The sequence below is a fragment of the Lethenteron reissneri genome, chromosome 23, assembly GCF_015708825.2.
Source record: "Lethenteron reissneri isolate LAM-NWPU_2019-01 chromosome 23, ASM1570882v1, whole genome shotgun sequence".
Taxonomy (NCBI): domain Eukaryota; kingdom Metazoa; phylum Chordata; class Hyperoartia; order Petromyzontiformes; family Petromyzontidae; genus Lethenteron; species Lethenteron reissneri.
Genome location: NC_083801.1, coordinates 6,594,775 through 6,616,716, shown reverse-complemented (window position 1 = coordinate 6,616,716; position 21,942 = coordinate 6,594,775). Strand labels below are relative to the sequence as shown.

The 21,942-nt window shown below is 43.5% G+C and overlaps 1 protein-coding gene across 1 annotated transcript in view; it reads left to right on the top strand.

Annotated features, from left to right (window-relative positions):
• The first annotated feature begins 2,910 nt into the window (after positions 1–2,910).
• The window catches only part of LOC133345885 (rho GTPase-activating protein 15-like), an 84,707-nt gene continuing 65,675 nt past the window's right edge, over positions 2,911–21,942 (top strand). The window contains 2 exon segments of the mRNA XM_061556966.1: positions 2,911–3,252; positions 9,634–10,233. Of these exon segments, the coding sequence (XP_061412950.1) occupies positions 9,760–10,233 (474 nt within the window). The 5' untranslated portion in view covers positions 2,911–3,252; positions 9,634–9,759.

Here is a 21,942-nt window from a genome sequence, read left to right as displayed (position 1 = left end):
GGTACGCCTAATCAAAATGCATTGAACAGTGGAACATTAGATTTTCATGCAAATGACATTTAGGTATGGTATATTTATAGAAAGGGAGTAGGTTATATGATGCATGTCGGAATGAGTCAGTCCCTCGTGCTGTAGGGAAGGGTGTGTAATGTGACCAACCGCGCTGTACACATTTCGATATTGCAGCTAAATATAATGTACTGCTGGATTCACGGGTGACATTGTCTAGCAATCATCTTGAGGCTAATTCCATAATTTCCCTCGATCATCAAAGCTGTTTGCAAAACAGACAAATCAGTACTCATGTGGTAATGCAAGTGGTTGTTGTCGAGCAGCATATGACCTCATGGTAACTACTTAGACGATTTCAGAAAATGTCAAATGGCACCTCCCCAAAAACGCACAATTTTCAACAAAAAGATCCTGTCATTCCAATTCCTTTGAATCACATACGACGTCAGCACTGTAAGGTCAAGGCCTTTTTTTTTTACAACGCGTGTAGTATTTAAAAAAGGCCCCACTAGCTGTACGTAAGGAGAACCCTTGGTTAGATATTGTGGCACATGCCTGTACTTTGAAGATGAGTTTGGTGGATGGAACACATATCATCATGTGTAAGACACAAATCTTTAGGCACAAAGGCAACATTACAAAAAATTGCAGTCAGGAGGTTTTTATAGATACCTGTATGCGAATGCAAGAGCTCTGCTTCCCACATTGAGCTAATGTACCTGTGGATATTTTAATTTAACAACTGGCTTGGAACAATTGAGAAACAATCATCTCTAATGTTTCATTGTTAAATGCTTTTATTTTCAAAAGAAGTTATCAATGCAGTTTTTTTAATGTAATCGCCTAATAGGAATGTCTTTACTTCAGGTATTAGTTCGCACGTGCCAATCATTGCAATCGCTATTGTACTAAAATTGTACCAAAATCGATTATTGGTTCCTGATTTTCGAATAATGAAAATGGTTACTGATGTACGAGTTATTGTTTAACAACCACGATCAATTATAACTGTTCTTCTACAGCTAGTTACATTGCAAGGTCTTACTGTGTTCACAATAACCCCATAAACTCAATGGGATCTCACCTGGTTGAATAAAAAACATATGTCCCAAAGCCTAAAATGGCGCATGAGCATCAATTAATTGGGGGCACATGGTACACTCAGTATCCAATGCCACGGCTCCTGCAACTTCATGACCTACGTTTTTCTCATTCTTGTATTTTTTTTCCTAAACCAGTATTGTGACATGCATCGCCATCGCTAAGTGCAAATCACTCATATAAGCACACGTATAATATTATTTGGTTCTTTCGGTAAAGTCACGTAGATAGAAAAAAAAGTTTTTTTAAACAAACTAATTAAATAATACAAATTCCTAGTTTAATAAAAACCAAAAACTCACGACGTTTTGATCGCAACACAAGCAGTTGTCATCAGGCGCCTGATTTTGTATTTTCTATCTATGTGACTTTACCGAAAGAACCGAAGAATATGAATTCCTGCAGTCACAAAAGTCTTAAATCAAAATCCACACGTATAATGTTAGTTAAAAGGATACTATCCATACATTCATTGGTTAATGTGCACACATCTGACCCATCAGCAAAATCCAAACAATACATTTAATGGAATATAAAATGCTCGGTAGAAAGGTGCTCAAAACTGTGAAGGCCTCATGAATACACTGTTGGATGAAGGCATCCACGTGTCTTGTCACTTGTGGGGGTTATTTGACCATCTATGCCTCTTATGTATCATGTCCACAGTGGTGGACTGCTATGATTTGTGGACATTTCAGCCTAAATTCACATTCGACCAAAACCATGTTTGGTTATTATTTAAGTTATGGATGCAAGAGGGGCACAGTATATTTCAGGGCAGCGGTGGGGAGTTGCCGGACCGGTCGAAATACCACTCGCCACTGATGTAGTAATAGCCATTGGCAGCATTGGGACTCTTTTATAATGTCAGTGTGCTAACCGCCGTGCCACTACTCCTCTGAATATTTCATAATCACAATATTAATACTGGAGGAATCTGATGACGTACGAAGCTCTTTTTCACAGATGTCCAGTCGGGATCAGTGCTCACCACAAATAGCCAGGATTATTCTAACAACAAATCCATCCTCCAAAATATACCTTTACATTTTGAGGATGTTTCAAAACTAAATTCCATCAACGAGAGCTCCGGGCTCAGGCGGTTCCAGCGTTCAAACGGCAATTGTCGCACACATCAATGACTGCGACTCGCAAAGACTGTTGGTTGTGTTGTTGCCCGGGTCAAACACGGAGCGCAATGGAACCCGGCTGCTGTTGCTTCGCTTGCTCGTGGGAGGAGAGCTTCGGGGGGAAGGTGGGTGGGGTGGGGGTGCGGGGAATGGAGGGGGGTGCGGGGAATGAAGGGGGAGGGGTGCGGGGGATGGAGGGGGGTGCAGGGGATGAAGGGGGAGGGGTGGGGGGATGAAGGGGGAGGGGTACGTAGGAAGGAGATGGTTGGAGTGGGGGTGCGGGGGATGAAGGGGGAGGGGTGCGGGGGATGAAGGGGGGTGCGGGGGATGGAGGGGGGGGGTGAGGGGATGGAGGGGGAGGGGTGAGGGGATGGAGGGGGAGGGTGAGGGGATGAAGGGGGAGGGGTGCGGGGATGGAGGGGGAGGGGTGAGGGGATGGAGGGGGAGGGGTGAGGGGATGGAGGGGGAGGGGTGCGGGGATGGAGGGGGAGGGGTGAGGGGATGGAGGGGTGCGGCACTCCTCATCCTCCTCCTCGGTGACTTCAACGCGCACGGCGTGGTGACGTAACAAGGGAGGCACTGACCAATGAGCGAGGGGAAAAACACACACGGGCAAATCCACACACACACAGGCGCGCGAAATAAATAATAAAGATAAGAATGTCACGGCGGCTCCTGACTCAGAAGCTCGCTCTCCCCTCTGCCACTCGCGGCAGGGTCCCTCTGTGATATTACCGAACACGGCGCGATGGTGGTGGTGGTGGTGGTGTAGCGTTGCGTGCGTGCGGCGTGGTCGCGTGTGATGATAGCGATGCTGGCGAAGGTGACGATGGTGCTGGTGTGATCATGGTGATGGGTGGAGGAGGAGGAGCAGCATCAGCAGCAGCAGCATCAGCAGCTCCGTGGCGTGTCCCCCACGGGGGCCGGGTTTAACTCGGCAGCCGGAGAGGGAGCGACCACGTCTCGACGCGTCCTGCTGTTTCGACGATCCGGCTCGGGGTACCGCGGGGTGAGTTGAGTGTCCGGAATACAAAGCGGGTTCCCGTGTGCTCCTCCTGTGTGTGTGTGGGTGTTGATGTGGTGAGAATGAATGATGCTCCGCGAGAGTTGTGCGTCTTCTGCATCATAACTCATCCCTCCCCGGTCCGCAAATCTGCGCTGTTCTTACTCCATCTGGACAGTTTTTTGGGGGGTTTTTTTTTTTGCCGCATTGATTTTTTTTCTTCTGTAACTGTTTGCCAGTCCGTTTCTGGCTACAGCAGCTTCCCGTTTCGTCCCCTTGGCTTGCCTTGTTTGTTTTCGTTCCTTTCCACCAGCCAGCCTAGATCTCCATCTGTAACCTAAACCCTAACCCCTAACCCATACGGAGAGGAAGCCCTCTTAATGATCTGTGGGAGAGGGGGGTTAGGGGTGTCCCCCCGGGGGTTGGGAGATTGCTAAAACGTGAAATGGAAAGGGTGCTCGGCCAGGGAAGGTAATCGTGGTTAAATTTCGATTTAAAGCTTTCGTGACTGCAGGGATTCATATTCTTGGTTCTTTTTCACACCTGATGATGATTGCTTGTGTTGCAATCGAAACGTCGTGAGAATTTTATTATTTTATAATTTCCCTTCTACGTGACTTTAGCGAAAGAACCCAGAGTAATCGTGGTTGTTTGTCGAAAGCAAATCCGTGCTCCGCTCGCTTTCGGCATCCCCGGCCGAGGTTGCCTAATTGCAAGGCATGGGTCGCATTGCTGTTTCACTGGGTGGCCTGGGTTTTTTTTTTGCTCCCTCCAGTCAATTGGTGGCTGTGCTTCGTGGAGTCGTACAAAAAAAAAGAAATTCGTCGGTAACAAACCCCCCAAAAAAAGTATATAATTGCCAACGTTTCGTTCGATAGCCCTTCTTGACAGCACGTAGAGTGAGAGGGCCATAGAGAGAGAGAGAGGTAGTGGCGTGTCAGCGACGCCCTCCCTGCGTTCTTTCATGTGTGTGTTGATTGCGGGGAGCGGTAATGTAGTTGTTAGCGTGTTGCACTACGAACCCGACCACCCGAGTTCGATTCCCCCCCCCCCCGTTCACGGCCACCAACACAAGCGACGATGGTCTGAACCGGTCCTGGCCCCTCCCTGAGGTCAATTCGGACTCAAATGAGTACCTGGTGCGGTGTGTAAACATTGCGACTGGGTGACATTTGATCCAATAGACTTAAGGGGGACAATTGTCTTTGTCCGTTATGTCTTTATGTGCCCGTGGGTACATTTGCATATCCCCACGTGTGCAGCCTTTTAAATGTGTAATATATGTGTGCTTGGTTAAATGTCTATACGGTATTTTCACTTTGCATTTGTATACGTATGTGGCCTTTGTAAATGTATGTACGTGTACTCTGTTCGTTTACTTGGACTTTTTTAAAGTGCATATCTGCGTGTTAAATGTGTATGTGTACGTTTCGTAGAAGTACGCATTGGTATGCGAGGTAGGCTCTGTGAAGTGTGCTGCGTGGCTGCGTACAGGGGAGAGGCTGTGGATGTTTTGTGGACGTACGCACCGATTGTGTTGTGTAGGTTAGCGCATACGGCATGCGCGAGTGTGTAGCGTAAGTTGTGGATGCATCGTGCTGTGTGATGGGTCTCTGTTGTGTTTACGTGGAATGACGATGTGTGTACGAATGCGTTGTCGGTAGACGGTGTGTTTTTAATGCAAAAGCGGGTAGTTTTACGCATTTGAGATGTCGTCTATATTAGAATTACATGCGAATACCCATTGATGCGACAGGATCCTGCCTAACACCCACTTCACTGCAGATGGTGTTGGCTTAAGCATCAGCTGGACATTCCTTTGAGAAATGCGCTGGGAATCGAACCAAAACAAACTAGATCAGTGACAGGTTCTTCATAACAGTCTGCCGATAAACCACACGTGTGTGGTTGCATCTCAAATGAGTACATCGTGCAGTATGCTTTATTGTGTACGTGCATTCCGTCTAAAATGCGCACTTTGTTTTATGTTGTACACGCATCTGTGCTGTATTTTAAATGTCTATACCGTATGTACACGTTGCCTTTTTTAAAGGCGCGTGTGGCTTGCCATTTAAATGTGTGCTTGTGTACTTTGTCTCATGTACTTCGCCTTGTGTCAGCTACTCGCATTCTACAAACGCTAGAAATTGGACGTACTCTTTTTCTTTTATGTAATTGAATGACAATGATAAGGCCATTTATTTACCTAGGAAGGCCAGTTTTTTTTTATTCAGGATGGTCCTAACATTGGGATGTTTGGGCATTTCCACTCATGATTGTTTGTGGCTCCATGTGTGAGGAAATCAGAGTATCCTGGGAAAACCCACGTATGCAAGAGGATAATGTCCAACACTCTGCCATGAGATACTGTATTGAAGGGCCTGCTGTTATATTGCTATATTCTTGGTCACCATACAGCCCTAATTTACATTACCTGATATTTCAAAGCAGGCTGAACAACGCTTAGCTCTCACAAGATAAAAACAAAATAACATTAGGTGTTTTATCTATTTTAAATAGTTGTATGCGATTGGTGGGGTGTGTGCCTATATTTGTCTGCTTGAAACAAACATGTACGGAATATTGTGCTTGTGATAAAAAAATACATTGTGTGGGGTTACATGTGCACTTCGTCTGTGCACGAGGGTGGACAGGAAACGGCCCTCTAAACATGCCTACATTGGGCCATTATCTCCTTCATTTGGGCCATTGTTTATCTCCTTCATTTGGGCCAATGCTGTCGATCATTGGACCAAATGAAGCAGGCCTAATGAGAGTGCAGCAGTGGTGCTTGTGGTGCGTGTGTGTGCGCGTTCGTGTGTATGTATGTGAGTGTATACAATGCTTCGCAGCAGAAGGCAACGTCCTCAAAGTGCTTCTTGCCTCCTGGGGGCTCTCAACAGTGAAATTTAACGGCAGTGGGTGGTGGAGACACAAGGGGGAGGGATGAGGGGGGGGGGGGTACTCCTCTGGGGATTGCAATGCACGAAGCAGCATATTTGGCAGCAATAAACCCACTGTCTTCAGCAAGTGCAGAATTCACATCTGCAAAAGGGCTGCTGCAAATTCACCGCATGTCAACATGAAATGTCTCCTTCGGCTTGAGGAGAATCCACACCTGCAACACTCTGGACGCTTGCGACGACGAGGGTGAAGAACAACATCTCCATTTACGAATTCCTTTCTGGTTGCTCGAACGTGCCCGAGATGTACCTGCTGGCGCTGCATGCCCACAGCGTGATACATCTTGACACGGCCAGCCCCAATAGTTGTGTTTTAAGGCTGCACCCACAATCGGGCACCCCCCACGCCCTGTTTCTTGCCCTTCTCGCCACCCACAACGCATCACGACTCAACCACGAGTAGCAAGCAAAGCAAGCAGAAGTCTGGCACAGGTGCCCCAGGCTAACTCAGTACCTCCTCCTCCTACAGTGCCTGCATCAAGTTGTATATAATATCAGAGTGTGTTTTTTGTTTGCATTCTGACCACAAGTATTGTGCTTAATGCAGACATGATTCCTCGTAAAAGGTTTCAGTTTGGTGTTTTAACATCTTAACACCTGTTTTGTTGCCAGAAAAAAGGGGGAAACCCTATTCTCATATTTTGGTACTGGCAAAGGAGGTCCCATGATGCATCAAGTTGCTCAACACGCAGAGCAGCGGTGTGCTTGGAGTGCACTTTACAGGGTTAGACTGGACTCCAGTGTGTGTGTGGCCACGTGCATTGTGACGTCGTTATTAGGTCTGTTTTACCAAAAGATCAGTAACCCCGCCGAGGCAGCGTGCAATCACATTTGCACCGAGTAATTCCCAAAGCTGTTGTCAGCAGCTGAGATTTTGTAGAGACCCCACTCTAATACGCGTGCACCTTTGTGTTTTTGTTTATGTTGCATGAGCCCTGTCAACATGGCTTTTATTCTGAGGTGCCAGGCAGTGCTTGCTTAATTAAGCTAATCGCACTGTGTAGTTGAGCCGATATTTACATCTACTTTAAATACATTTTTTGGGATTTATTCGTAGTAAACAAAAAGGCTAGGATTCTGCAAATGTGTAACAAATGTTTTCTTTAAGTGCGTTGAGGGATTAATGAAAACAATTGCATTCTTTCGGCTGAACATCATTGAGCTAAGCAAACAGAGCCGAATTTTAGAACCCTTATGAGAATTTCCAGCGATTCATTACATGAGTATTTGGAAGAATGTTACTTAGAAGAATCTTCTTGTAGAAGCGTGGGGTATACGCCACATTCTTTTGATGTTTTTTTTTTCTGCAACATAACTGGTAGAACCGGTTGGTTGCATAAGTTAAAAAGCAATACCTGACCTCTGTTTGCAAGTTACTCCTCTAAAATGTGTTTGTTTTGTTGTCAGAATTGCACGTAACTGCACAACTGTACTGTATTTAATTCCGGTAGTTGGCGCAAATAGTTGCATTTATTGAATAGCGTGAAAGCATGGCATAGTCAAACCTTTCAGTTCACGAAGACCTGTAAATACAGTACTGTTATACGTTTCAACATTTTAGGGTGGGAATACTTGCATGGGCAAGCTCCGGCATTATTCTCAAGCAGGTGTGTTCGCCAAACCTCCACATACGTTTTTCAAGCTGTGTTATTTCAAATGATTAAAATTACGAGTCAATCCCTCCTCGAACGAGCAGTGGGGCAATATTTATCTTCATTGGAGTCCAGAGGTGGAAAATACACATGCCCATGGAAGGAGGGCTATCCTGGTACTCAAGTGGTGATAATTTAATCACCCTCATAAGGGACGATGGGTTGAGTTGACCCCACTCCCTGATACAATAACAAGTAGACTTGATGACGTAAAAAAACATTCCTCTTTTTTGCATGCCACAACTGGTCGCGGAAATATAAATTACAAGAGTAATTTTGAAAAGGGTGGAGGAGTAAGCAAGAGGAATCATAATATTGTGCAACCAAATCCAATTAATGACATGTGTTTATTACTGTATCGCTTTCTGATTACGGTCATGTAATTACATTAGCCGTGGTTGGATTTGTGAGTTTTATTTGAGATGTATTTGGCTTGGTGGGTCGATTGTCATTTCACTGATTAATACAGTTATTTTGCCATTTGCTGAGGACATGTAAAGGGTGACTGCCAACCATTGTATATGAAGAACTTTGAGCTTTAGCTTCACGCCTCCGAGTTCTTGATCGAACATTGCGTCCGATTCCAGAAATATGTCCGCATTATAAATCGTGTTATAATTATTATTATGATTGTCTGAGCTTTAGTCTGTAAATAAGCACCACGATCTCCAGCAGTGCCTGGCTGTGCCAGCAACTAATTTTGACATCCATGACATTTTGGACAAACAATTACTGTAATAAATAATTACGTTTTACACGTTTTTTTGTGTGGATGTTTGCTCATTCTATTGTAGTCACGTATACACGCTGCATAAATTATAAATGTATTTTTCAGCAATGCCATCTGGTGTTGTCACTGAATAAGGCCCCCCTGACCTGAGGGTACACATTGATCTTCTTGTGAATTCATTGTCAGAGCTTTTCCTAACGGATAGTAAAGCGTCTTCATTTGAGGGCAATTTTAGCACACGATGGCAGTGGAAGCAATTGTATTAAACATTTGCATATGTCACTGCAGTTTTGTTGATTCCAGGTTTGCAGTTAACGCAACGTAAAATGTGCGTTGCTTTGTGCTTCTCGTTTTAGACATAAATGTTCTCACAATTGTGTGTTATTGCATAAATGGAAAGCATTTATCCATTTCTCCACTCGAGAAAAATAATAATCTTACCATAATGTTAATTTCATTTCTGAATGTGCCAAATTTGTTTCATTATACTCCACTGCCCCAAGCATAGTGTTTTTGCAATGTGATTAAACGACACATGCATCGTTTTTTTTTGTACAGTTTCATATATGAATGCAGAAAAAAAAATCAATTTGCAATTTTCCAACGATTGTTGTGTGAGATGCGAGTCATTTTACAGTGCTGTTCTGGGTGAACACGCTGCATTTTCCATGGTGACATCTGTGAACCCAAAGGCCACTTGGGAAGCCTGCCAGCCTTCAGTATATGTGGACAGTTGTGCTTTTGTTCACTGGACCATACCGTTTGGGGTTACATGTGTGCAAACCATGGTGGAAAAGTCATAAAAAATAATTGCATAATAACCAGTGATGATCCAGTAACATTACTGCCAAATTGCAAGGCAATTTTACATATTATTGTTTCATTTGAGTTGTATTTTTGTGTTTTGTTCTGTGCATGCCTGTAAACTTTTTTTAAAGTGATATTGACTGATAACAAATGGAATAATTATTCCATATTTGCAGTCCAGTGACTATAACGTATTCATTTTCACCAATTATGTGTTTTTTTTTCCTTTTTGCAGATTGAAATATTTCACTGCGATCTATGGAAACTTCTTTTTGAGAGACAGCAAGTGGACTGGTTGGCTATAATATAAAAAAATGAACATTTAAGGTAACGAGAATAAAAGTGCATATTATCAGACACCATGTCAGGGGTGCAATCTGCAAGCGGCATCCCAAGCGCACCACACCCAAAGGTCCGAGCCCTCTATGGCTACGAGTATATTAGCTCGGATGGAAGAGTCATCAAGATGACCGAGGGTGAAGAGTTTTTTCTTCTCAAAAAGGCCAATGAGGACTGGTGGCAAGTGAAACGGCCCACGGAGAGCAAGCCCATATACGTACCAGCGACATACGTAGAGGAGAAGCCCATAGAACAGTCGCCTGTGCTCAAGACGTTTGGCAAGATGGCATCATTCAATGGTGGTGGCTCAGGCCTGCGCAACGGAAGCACAGACCAGCCAACGTCGCCCAAGAGCAAGATCGTTGCAACAATTTCACTGCCTCTCAACCCCTATGAGGGCTTTAGGGGCTCCGTCTTGATGCAGGATGACTCGGAATATGCCGAAATTACCTTCAAGGAGGAGGAGACGACACACCTGTCCACAGGATCCTCACAGGTGAGCGCATCACTACAAGTCGTCGTCATCGTCAAAGTTTTATACTGGATTTGTGTTCCTTACAAACAACACTTAAGCACTTCACGTCAACAAGTTTATGGTTCATCTATGATGCTTGTTATAGATCAGGCAGGCATTGTTACACGAGTGAGACACCTATCATGCATGGATATAAGGTGGTCAATAGATGGCAGTATAGAAAGTAGATTGCTGGCCTATTTACATATTTGGTATTTCATGGGACCGCCTTTGCCAGTACCAAAATATGAGAAGAGGTTTTCCACTTTTTTCTGGCAACAAAATAGGTGTTGAGATGTTGAAACACCAAACTGAAACCTTTTACAAGGAATCATGTCTGCATAAACCACAATACTTGTGGTCAGAATGCAAACAAAAAAACACACTGATAATATATGCATTGTCTTTGAAACTGATTGTTCCACACCAGAGAGAGCTTTCTTTTGAGCCTCGTCTCAAATGGTGTTAAACCAGAGGACGCCAAAAGTCGTATGTTTTTTGTTTGCATTCTGACCACAAGCATAGTGGTTAATGCGGACATGATTCCTGGTAAAATATTTCATTTTGGTGTTTTCACATCTTAACGCCTGTTTTGTTGCCAAAAAAAGGGGAAAACCTCTCATATTTGATATTTCTCTTTTTAATATTTGTGATTTTCAGCTTGGGCCTCCAGATTCCTCCCACAGATAGAATAAAAAGGAAGGAGCTAAACATCTCAGGGAAATCTTTCTGAAGAAGATGTTTTTGGCTTGGAACTGGTAACAAAAGTTACGAAACCAAAGCACAGGAAAATATTCTCATGCGTTTTATAATTCTACCACTCGTGGTGTAATGCATTCAGGAATATCGCTGTGTTTGAAGTAGAGTATTGTGTTTTCATTTCCAGACCATAATATTGCGTTTTTAGTCGGGGGGGGGGGGGGTGGGGGTTAATCTGACCAGGTGGCTCAAGGGTAGAGCGAGCAGCTTACGCTGTGAAGGTGGCTAATTCAAATTATGGTTGGGGGTTGACTCGGCCAATTATCCTTATGGGGTCACTTTATGGGCAAGTTTACATTGGTTGTCCTATGGATAGACTTGCCCCTGACATAGGTATGAGGAGTTTTTACCACTGGCTCAAGGCTGTAAACAGGAGATGAGCCATCATCTCAATGCGAATTTGAACTGAAAATCACTTTCGACTCTTTTTGACTACTGTTTTAGGAATTGTACATAGTTGAAGATGACAAGGGCATTGGCTCTTTGAGTCAAACACATGCTTTACTGCTATCAGGGTAAAACACGATTAAACATTTATTTCAGGGAGCCTTTTGAAGGGATAATTGCTATGAGCTGAGAGCTGTTTTGGTTGCTGAATGTCTGTAACCGGCTTTTGTAAAAAAAAATGCAATTAAACATGTGGACAGTGCTATCAGGAATATATGTAATTATCTGATAGCATAACATTTTGCAGTATAAATCACATTATACTATTGTATGTTTAATAATTAACACGTAGCTCAATGGATTCACCACTATGGCTACTTGCAGACATGCAATACATTGAGGAATAGACTTTGATTTAAGGCCTAGATCCTCTGACGAAGCTTCGAATTTATCACCGCTACTCTTTATATCAGCAGTTCTTAAATCGTGGGATCACCTCCACAAAATCCTTTCGAGGGGGAAGAGCAGGCTGTGTGGCAAGGATGCCATACAGGATAATTTAGAGAAAACACACTCATACCGCAGCATTAAACAACTGCCTTACAAATAGCACGTTGACTAGAGGTGTGGTTCTCTCTTGGTATTGTGGCCCTCATAATGGGGCGGCACGGGGAGCAGTGGTCTTGACTGGGGGGAGGGGACCATACCAAAAATGTTTTGCACCGCAATTATGTGACCAGAAATATAAATGTACTGTTTTATAATAGGCATTTTTTCTGCCAAAGCAGGCAAAAATAACCTAACATTAATTATTCATTTACTGAAACAGTGTAAATTTGTCTCACTATTAACACATGGAAATACAAATACCGCAGTGTACAGTCAATTTTGTCGAGTTATTACGTGAAGAAAAACATGCACGCCTCAGAAAATGCAAAATAGATGCTTTCCTGAGCTAGCGCCGCTGATATGTATAAAGGCAATTCAATTGTTTATCGTGGTAATTTTATTCAGTCCTTGTATTGTTGAATGGAAATAACTTGCGTAAGCATAACTCTGCAAATCAGCATTTTAACTAAAAAAAATGTCAGAATCTTCGTTTTACTAAAAGCAAAAGGCAACGATGCGATATTCTGAACTATGGATGGACCATCATATTGGATCATAATGACAAATGTTACCTTCTCTTAGCTATCTGGTCTGTCTGTTCTGGACGTTGGCTTAACATTGCCACAGATATAAAGTATTAGAATGGAACAATCGCTGCATTAGATTATGATTTATATTAAACATACAAACTCGTATTTCTGTAAGGTATTATACAATCGTAGAACGTTAAACAACTGTAAAATATACATTCAGCGGCTGCAGGTCACACATACAATAATATGAAATCATATTAAACATTGAAAACAAATGTCTGTGTTAATATGGTAATTAAAATCTAAGTGAAAAATACATAATAATAAACAGCCAATACAGAGTAGAACATTTTTACTACCTTTTCCTGACTTGTAGAACACAGAAACTCAGATGTTTTAGACTTATAAGGGACTTTAAACTTGCAACTACAACCCAAGATTTAATGATTTGCCACAATTTGGATCATGAGTCAATTTAGAAATGATTTGTGTCGGTTTGACTTGTCTAATAATTATCCTTCTATTTGCTTCCTTCTGCTTCTTTTCAGTTGCCTAAATGTATAATTTATATGTAACCAGTAGGGAATAAAACGAATACATTCTCACAAACTGGATTCTATGTATGCACAATCTCTGGATTTTATTAGAGTGAATGCTTTGATCCAAGCCGACTGCACAGTTCACCAGTCGATTGGCAGGTTGTGTGTGATGAGGAAAAATGTGGCTACTGTACTCCCAGTTCTTCCAAAACATCTGACCAGCATGCAAAGGTGAGCCAAAATCCTCTATAGAGGGTTTCTAGAGCTGCCTCCAGTGGAGACCCTTCTATCAGGAGTGGTATGAACAAGACATTACAAGATTGCATGTATACCTTTAACATCAGTCTCCTCCAGTAGTCTTTATTATGCAGTGTGTTGAAGGTTTACATTACTATGTATTAGGTAATGATTAATATGTTCTAAAATACATTTATACTGTGCTTTAGATATGTTTTTATCAGGAGATTACTAGTTTTAATTTGCAGAACTTTTAATGGTTTCATAATGTGATCAACTTTTAGAATAGAAATGCAATTGCAATACTGAACTCTGCCAAGTCACATCGACTCACCGATTCTGATCAATTTAATCGGCATTCTTTGAAGTGTCATTTTTAAAAATATGATTTGGGTCACGTGATCATATATATAAAAAAAACACCAAACCACACACCCTATTCTAAACCAATGCTCTTGATAAACATGTCCCATTTAAATTCATGAGTCACTGGCAGGCAATTACCATAATTGTATGCAGTGTGAAGGTAAAACAAAACAACCTTGCAGCATAAAATGTTTGATATTTTCTCATAAGTTAGTTCTCCTAAAACGCAGTAATTGCGTTGATGAAGAACACCGCGTTATGGAAAAATCACGTTATAATAAAGAATATATAATATTGGGTAAAACACAGTCCGCACGAACACGTGAGATGATGCGTATGCAGGCTGAACCAAGACTGAGGTGCGTGGGTAGCATCTATAAGCATCCAGCAGCATCTCGCCTTGTGTGATGCGAGGTCGAGGCAGCCGTACAACTGCTTATTTCTACTCGCACGACGTAGCTCTGTTCACTCGGTGGCGTTATATTCAATTCGCATCCGCGTTGTAAAAAAAGGTGTTCCCTAATACGTTCATCGTGTTATATCCAATTCGCATCATGAAAACGCGCGTTGTAGGAGGACTTTACTTGGAATTGTACCTTAGCATGCAAACTGTTTCATTGTTAATGTGACCCAGCTATTTATAATATTGTCCTCTGGTACAAAAATACTGACTAGGTCAGATGACCACACATTTTGGGAGTGCCCTTTGCATGGGAGGTGGCTGGGTGGCTCAAAGATCAGAGCGTTGAACCTCCCAGAGTGAACCACCCGAGATCCTAGGTTCAAATTAGCGTTTGAGACACCGTGATATAACCGGGTTCTCTCGCGTAGCGAGTTGATGATAGTCTTAGCCTGTTCACCAACGACTGCGTACAAAAAACCCTCCTATTTAAATAATGGTTTCGCTGTCGCATGACAAACAATCTCACAGCAGAGTGTGTGGAAATTGGCAACCCCCCCCTCCCGTGTAAATTATATACGGCTCCTTGCAGGATGTTTCAGTTGTCCAATGAAACATCCTTTTTGCAGCACTTTTCTAACACACGGATGATGCATTGCACTCCGAGATATCTGAATGGATGTTTTTAGCCATGACAATGCACTGATAGCGCAATTGGTATAAAGTGGGGCAGGACATTATAAAAAAAAATTGCCCTTTGTGAAATTGTCATCCTGCATTGGGGTTTTCAGGGCTATTTCACTGAATGCTGTGAACAATCTCTGCCACATGCGAAGTCTGCTGTGCTGTTGTATTTATTTAGGCCACGATTTAGACATTGTGAATGTGCACTGCATACAGATCTTTTATTTACTTGCTTAGCATTGCATATGAAACATTTATGTGTACGTCAACTCGTATGCACCTGTTTGGTAACCATTTCTATAAGTTTACTTATCGAAATAACATTGTTTTATTGCCATGTATTTTTCACCTTGTAGTGCATGCATATCCTTGTGCAGTGCTATGACAAACGCATGTTGTTATTCTTTAGTAGGGGAAGATAGGTGGCTAACGGGGCAGCGTTGGACACTAAAACAATCCCTGCTGTACAAATTGTAGGACGTTCCAAAGATAACTACAGTACAAGCACGTCCCTGACTTAATAGAAGCCGCTTCAAGGTTATGCAGTGAAAGCACTGTTTTAAAATAATATGGAATTCTATCGTCTGTACAAGGGGCTGGCTGGGTCCCTCTAGCAGCAGTTGAGGCTGTATTTCGAACTTGCCTCTTTTCAGTCTGCAGAGTGTAGCAGGCCCAAGCATGTAAGGCAGGCTATTGAAAGGAATTTGCTGGAGCAGCATCGGGTGTTTGGCTAATGAGGTGGTGTTTGATGTCACCCATACGAAGGTGGCTGGCGTTGGCTTTGGCTTTGTATTATTGTTCTATACAACTGAGGTGCACTGCTTTTAAACATTTGAAACGGAAGAAGAGACGGAGTTTGAATCTGGGCAGTGGCCTGGTGATTCTCAAGTGTTGCGAGTTGATAGAATTGATGGTCTCAGCCCGGTCACAGATGAATGCAGAACATAATACAACACTGTACTTTGTTTTGGTTTGGCTCATAATTTGGCACATTCCAGCACTAACCCGTGTGGTTTGTCATGTTATCACCATACGGTGCTTCACAGTGTATAAATCATAACTTGGTGTTGGATATGAGAGTCTTATTGGAGTGACTTAGTTGTTCCATGAATATCATCTTCTTTACCCTCCCTCCCTTCACCAATCAATGTGGTGAAGTATGGTCAATCAACCTCATAACTGACGCAGCATGTGGAGGCCTTAATCCAGCAGTGGATTCACAGTGTGCCGTGAATCAAGTTTTACTTATTCACACTCAATGAAGGCTTTTGGTGTGTCAACCATCGGTTTTGGCTGCAAGTACGGGAACTGTACATTGTATTTACGTGCATTATAATACCATCAGTAATGCACTGTATTGTAGAAAAGTATGTGGTTGGTTCTGCCATCTGATGTGAAGTCCAAAGGTACAAACAATTCTGCGTGGAATTGGATCAAGACGTTTTAGATAACCATAATTAGAAACGGCATGTAGGGAAATGAATCGACAAATGTAATGTGGCTCACTCAACATTTTCTGCATTTAGTGTTTTTAGAAGGCAACGGTGGTTTGTGTTTGTTGGCTATATTCTGAACTATCTTTAACTGGCTATTATTTAGCACCGGCACGCAACCAACCGTGCTAACCGGTTTCCCCCTCCACATTTAGAATGAACATCACGTGTTTAAGAGTATTTGGCTGCTATACATCTCCTTCGTTGAGCTATCGCACGTGGCCAGGTCACTTCTAAAAACAGTGGACCTTAACTGATAATATAAAAAGTTGAGTTAGTTTAAGCTAGTCCTGAGCCATTCCTGCCTATCGCCCAGGTAGTTGCCACCCTTTTGCCCCGCCCGTGTTACTGTCCAACATTTGGCTAATGTGGAGGACTCTATTTATATTTCCCCACCTTTAAAAAAATTCTTATTGATGCGAGTACCTCCTAAATGTTTTTCAGTGTTTAGATAACAACAACAACACACAAAAACCCCACCCTCATTTGAATTCCGTTGCAAAAAACGCCAACACTCTTATCAGCTTACACCACAAACAATTACTGCGTCTGTAAAATCACCGACCACGAAGTCGGTCGCAGTAAAGTAACCACCCAAGCAAACGTGAACCGAAACACTTGAGCACGAGAACCCCCCCCCCCCCCGACCACCACCACCGCACACACGCAGGACCCTTGGTGTGAGGTCAGCCTTGCGAGCAGAGTCCAGTCACCCACGCGGCATGGAACGGGTTTGGCAGGTAAATAACCCCAGGTTGGCATTGTCACTGTACCCCGAACCGCGTGTTGTCGTGGCGGAAGAAGCGATTCTTTAACACGCGGCGCGATGTTTCGCACGGCAGTGTCTCGCCCACGCGGGGGGTGATTTAAACCGTGAGTGACAACACGTGGAGTCCACTTTAAACACGGCGCGCTGTCGTTACGCGAGATGAGTGTTTGTTGTCGAGTTCGTCCGGCAGAGCTTTTCACGTCGTGAAGAGCCCGGTCACCGCACGTTTCGAGTCAACATCAACAACTGTGAGTGGCGGTGATGTCACCAAGGCGCTTGTGCCAGGCTCGGTGCAATTTGAGGTCACGTTCAAGTGTGGAAGGCTTGCCGCTGGCAGGAGGTCACTGGACAGGCACAGGGGCTTATGGGTTGGCTTGATGTGCCAGGCTAGGTGCAGGAGGTCATGGGACAGACCTAGGTGCCATGGGCTGGACCGCCTGAGATGACTGGCAGATGCGCCACCTTCGCTCTGCGCTCTGAATCCGGCGACCTGAGTTCAATTCCCACCCATGGCTAACATCGGTGGCAAGTGAGCCAGCGCGTTGAAGTGTTGGCAAGCAACCATCACATTGTGCGGATGCCTTCATTCAGCAGTGGATCGATGAACGACTGTAGACGACTCATGAAACACTTCATATATCAAGGGCAGTAAATGCAGTGAACACTTGTGCAAAGTACGGGCGAGCATTTTAATAGCGTTATTCTTGTGAATGTGAAATAACAATACAAAAAATGTGTGTCTCCGAGAATGTGTTCTTTACGATCACACTCTTGCCATGCCCCTATTTAATCAAAACACAGCTTACTTGCACTTATACCGAAGTGTTTCTAGTGCCTCCTGCTCCCGTTATATTTACACATTTTTGTTAATTTGCGTGTGATCTTCAGATACCTCCTTTTGTTATTTGTGCAATATTCCGCAAGGACCCGGTCTAGTCGTTCCCTGTAATATTTCTGATGATTTTAGTTTTGCCCCCCCCCCCCCCCCCCTGCTGCGCTTACGCAGCACCATGGATCTCTCTTTGCAAAATAGCCGGCTTATCGGGATCATCCGTGTCACAACGAAATAAACTTTGCGTGCATTGCATTAGAACACGCTGATATGTTACCACCTTAAGAGCACGTCAGCTTGCATTGACACTGGTCCTCGACGATTCTAACTGTTGGGTTTGGGGACGGAAAGGCATCGTCGGTGTCATCCAAACGAGTGGACGCCGTTGCGTTTTTGTTTTCAACTTGGGCATTTTTGGTTATAAAAGCACAGCTTGGTATGTTCAATATTTTTACAAAGCAGTGCGCAATAAATTTGTCAAATCAAAGTCAACGTGACGGTCTCCGTGCTCAAACAGGCATGGGGGGGGGGGGGGCTGTGCTCGTGTGTTTGTGCCCTTGAGCTAAGTACTGGAATGGAAATTCCACATTCCTGTGGTTGACTCTCCATGAAACCACCAAAGTTGACTTACAATAAAATGGTACTTATTGCATTAACTCGTGGACGAATGATGGTCTCCTTCATCCATGACCACGATTTGGGCTTCTGAATGCGAGTTGAGCTCTCTGCATCCAAAATATGCTGTGGCGATATTGTCGACCAATGTCACGTTGCATCGTAAAGTTGTACAAGTTAACATACCTTTTTTGTGTTTTTTTTATAGAACGTTGCCACGTGTAAAATGTCCTCTGCATTGTTGGAGAACGCGTATGGCGTCTTGCACTGCATTTTGTCCGTGTGTTCGGTGTTTTTTGGGCACCTAGCAAGGTGCCATGCACATACTTGTACAGTTCATGCTATGGGTGGAAGCTGTTACCTGTACAGTCTTCTTCTTCCATCTGGCTGATGTAGATGCAGTGTAACAACTACAGTTTCACATTCAGGTGGTCAAGCCAGATAACCGCGCCAGGAGCAGCGAAGTGGTCTCGCTGTAATGTCTCCTTCGTATTTGTGGATTAGGCATTGCGTCATTATGTTGTACGGTCTGTTCTGGATGACCACAGTCGCATATTGGAGAGTTTAAAGTTTCCATTTGTGCATCAGGTATCCGCATCTACTGCCACGGTTTGTGCAGTGGATGCTGTTCAGGGGGTGGACCATGAGCTTTGTGGAAGATCAAAACCAGGCATCTCCTGCATTGGCTATTTCACGAGGTGTTTGTGAGTTATTTTCAACTACGTTCACCAGGTAAAGGGCACTGCGAAACACATGGTGATGTGTGCACATGTGGTTCTAATGCGAGTCCCAGGCTTGTTTAGTGTGGAAGTGTACAGTGCTTGGTGATTATGAGCCCAACGTTGTTGAACCCGCTCGCACCGTACTCAACAGTTTTATGGTGGTGGTCTCTTGTCTGGGTGCTCGGGTCCATGCATAGCCAACTTAGTTGCTCCCTGAGAGTTTTAGGCAGCTGCTCATTGTGAGCCAACACCGGCGTACACTTCCTGTTTTTGTTGTACTGTATTCATGCCCCCCCTTTGTTCATGAGATGCTGATTATAACAGTTGTTTGTCTCAGGCTGGAAAATGCCTAGTGGTATGAGAAAACAACAGACCTTCAGAATGGCAATCATTGTAAGGAAATGTATACTGTCAAGAGCGTTTTTTTTGTCTAGAATGTTGAGTGTGGATGGGTTGAAACAACTGCGCCCGTTATGTTTTAGATGAGAGATTTGGTGGCCTCTTAGCTTTGGACTCAACACTCCGTTGGTGATTTATACAGCGTACCGTGGTATGCAGATAACCGAATTCATATTCAGCACTACAGTGCAGTAGTTGCCAAGATGGTTCTGTTTGGGGTAAAAAAAGCTGTTATTGCGGCTGTACACGGTTGGGATGGAACGATTGAATTGTCACGATTTTTGGTAGCGATTTGATTCAACTATACGGGATAACTTTTACGTGCAAGTATTAGGAAGCTGCTTCATAATTCATTATGGGGAAAAATGTGGACAACCGCGTATAATAGGAAGAAATAGGGTCGCGAATAATAGGAGTTTGAGCGGATCCTGCAGCTGTGTTGGATAATAGTCACGGGTCATAGGTCAGCGGATAACAGGAATGTTGGATATAGTTTTATTAACATTGCATGTGTAATGTCCCTCTGATTGGCTGGAGGAGGGTTATACAATCCCATTCCATACAACATATTAAGTGTTTTTTTAAAAACATCCCAACCACGTGATTGCATGCCGCCATCGTTTATCATTAGCGTTGGCATGCATCAATGAATCAATGTATAATTACAGCCTGAATATATTACTTGGGGTCTCACCACCATGTTAATTCCACTACTTATTCCAATACTGTACTGTGCTAAATAATGAAGGACAGCACTGCAAGTGTAACGTCGCTACCTAAGAAGAGCAGTTTTCTGCAACAAGGTTGCACTTGTTCGCGAGCTCTTAAGTACGTGCCGCGTTATAAGTGCCCCTTTATACGGTGTTCTTTAGGCTCGTTACATTCTTTTATGGGTCACAACACGCCGTTTGTGGCGGCTTCGGTTTATGCTGTCTTTTTATTCCTTGAACGTCTGGGCTTCACAGGGACGAATTTCAGAAAAAAAGAGAATTGTGGATTTTGACAGAGCTGCACTGCGAGACTTGGGGAGCTACGGGGCAGACCTAAAGAGCTTTTAGTCAGGCTACGGTCATGGTTAAGGCAGGCCAGGATGCTAATAAATCCACCACGGTGAAGCCCTTGATGATCAGATTTCACACACAAGTGCTGCTCGTTGAGGGAGCAGGAAGCTTGACATTGTTATATTTGGGGCGCTGGTAAACACAGCCTGAATCACAGGCTGATCACATTTTACTCTGGCAATTGTCAGGTAGTAAACCCAACGGAGACAAAAGTACCGTACTGTATTTAACATTGCACAGAGCTTGTTTACCATGCAGTAGCAGTTCCTTCCACTGAAGGCCATTTATAACCAGACCACTATATATTATACTTGGGGTCTCACCACCATGTTAATTCCACTGCTTATTTCAATACTGTACTGTGCTATATAATAAAGGGCAGCACTGCAAGTGTAACGTCGCTACCTAAGAAGAGCATATTAACGACTCGGTTGCCTAATTTAGTTTGTGCCTGCTTAAATCCAATGCAGTGGTTCCCAACGATGTCTTTGTTGTGTACCGATTACCAGACCTAACCGTGGTGTGAAATAAGTTCAACATACATACGGGATTGAAAATAATTATAATCATAAAAAATACACAAATATCACTCACTACGCGCTCATAACATTTTGAATTAATTTACAATTTAATAGTTTTTCTTCCCAGAGTCATTTGGCATCACATGAACCAGAGGGTGAGGTTCACTAGATGTTGAAGGCTGGAGAGATTTTCTCACGGGCTTGAAGGATTTTTTTGTGTATTTGTAATATAAATGCTAAAATAAATGTGATAAACGAGAGGCAGAGGGCACGAGCAGAATACGTGAAAGCCCGAGGTATCCACATTGCACGAGGTTTTTGCCGAATTCCAAACAGCGGATAAGTATATTGACTTAGAATTGCGAGTGCGCACACGATGCACCACTGCTTAGTAACCCCGCATCATCACATCCCAATTGACCAACCTCCGTTTCTGTGAATTGTCTCGCGTACCCCAGAGAGAGATTCCCCCCCCCCCCCACCAGAGATTGGGGCCGTCCATATATGATGTCACGCACCTGGGGGGGGGGGGGGGTTCAGACATTTGTGACGATGTGTGACGATGGGGGGGGGGGGGGGTGAGAATTGTGACGCCACATCATATTGCGCAACTTTAAATAAATATAGACAACACGTTCTACTTAATTAAATAGACTTTTTAATAAATGTTTTCTCATACAACACCAGAGTGCAGTGCCACATTAAATACGCACTACAATGACAATAGTTTAAAGCGATTTGAAGCATGTTAAAAACATTTTGGGG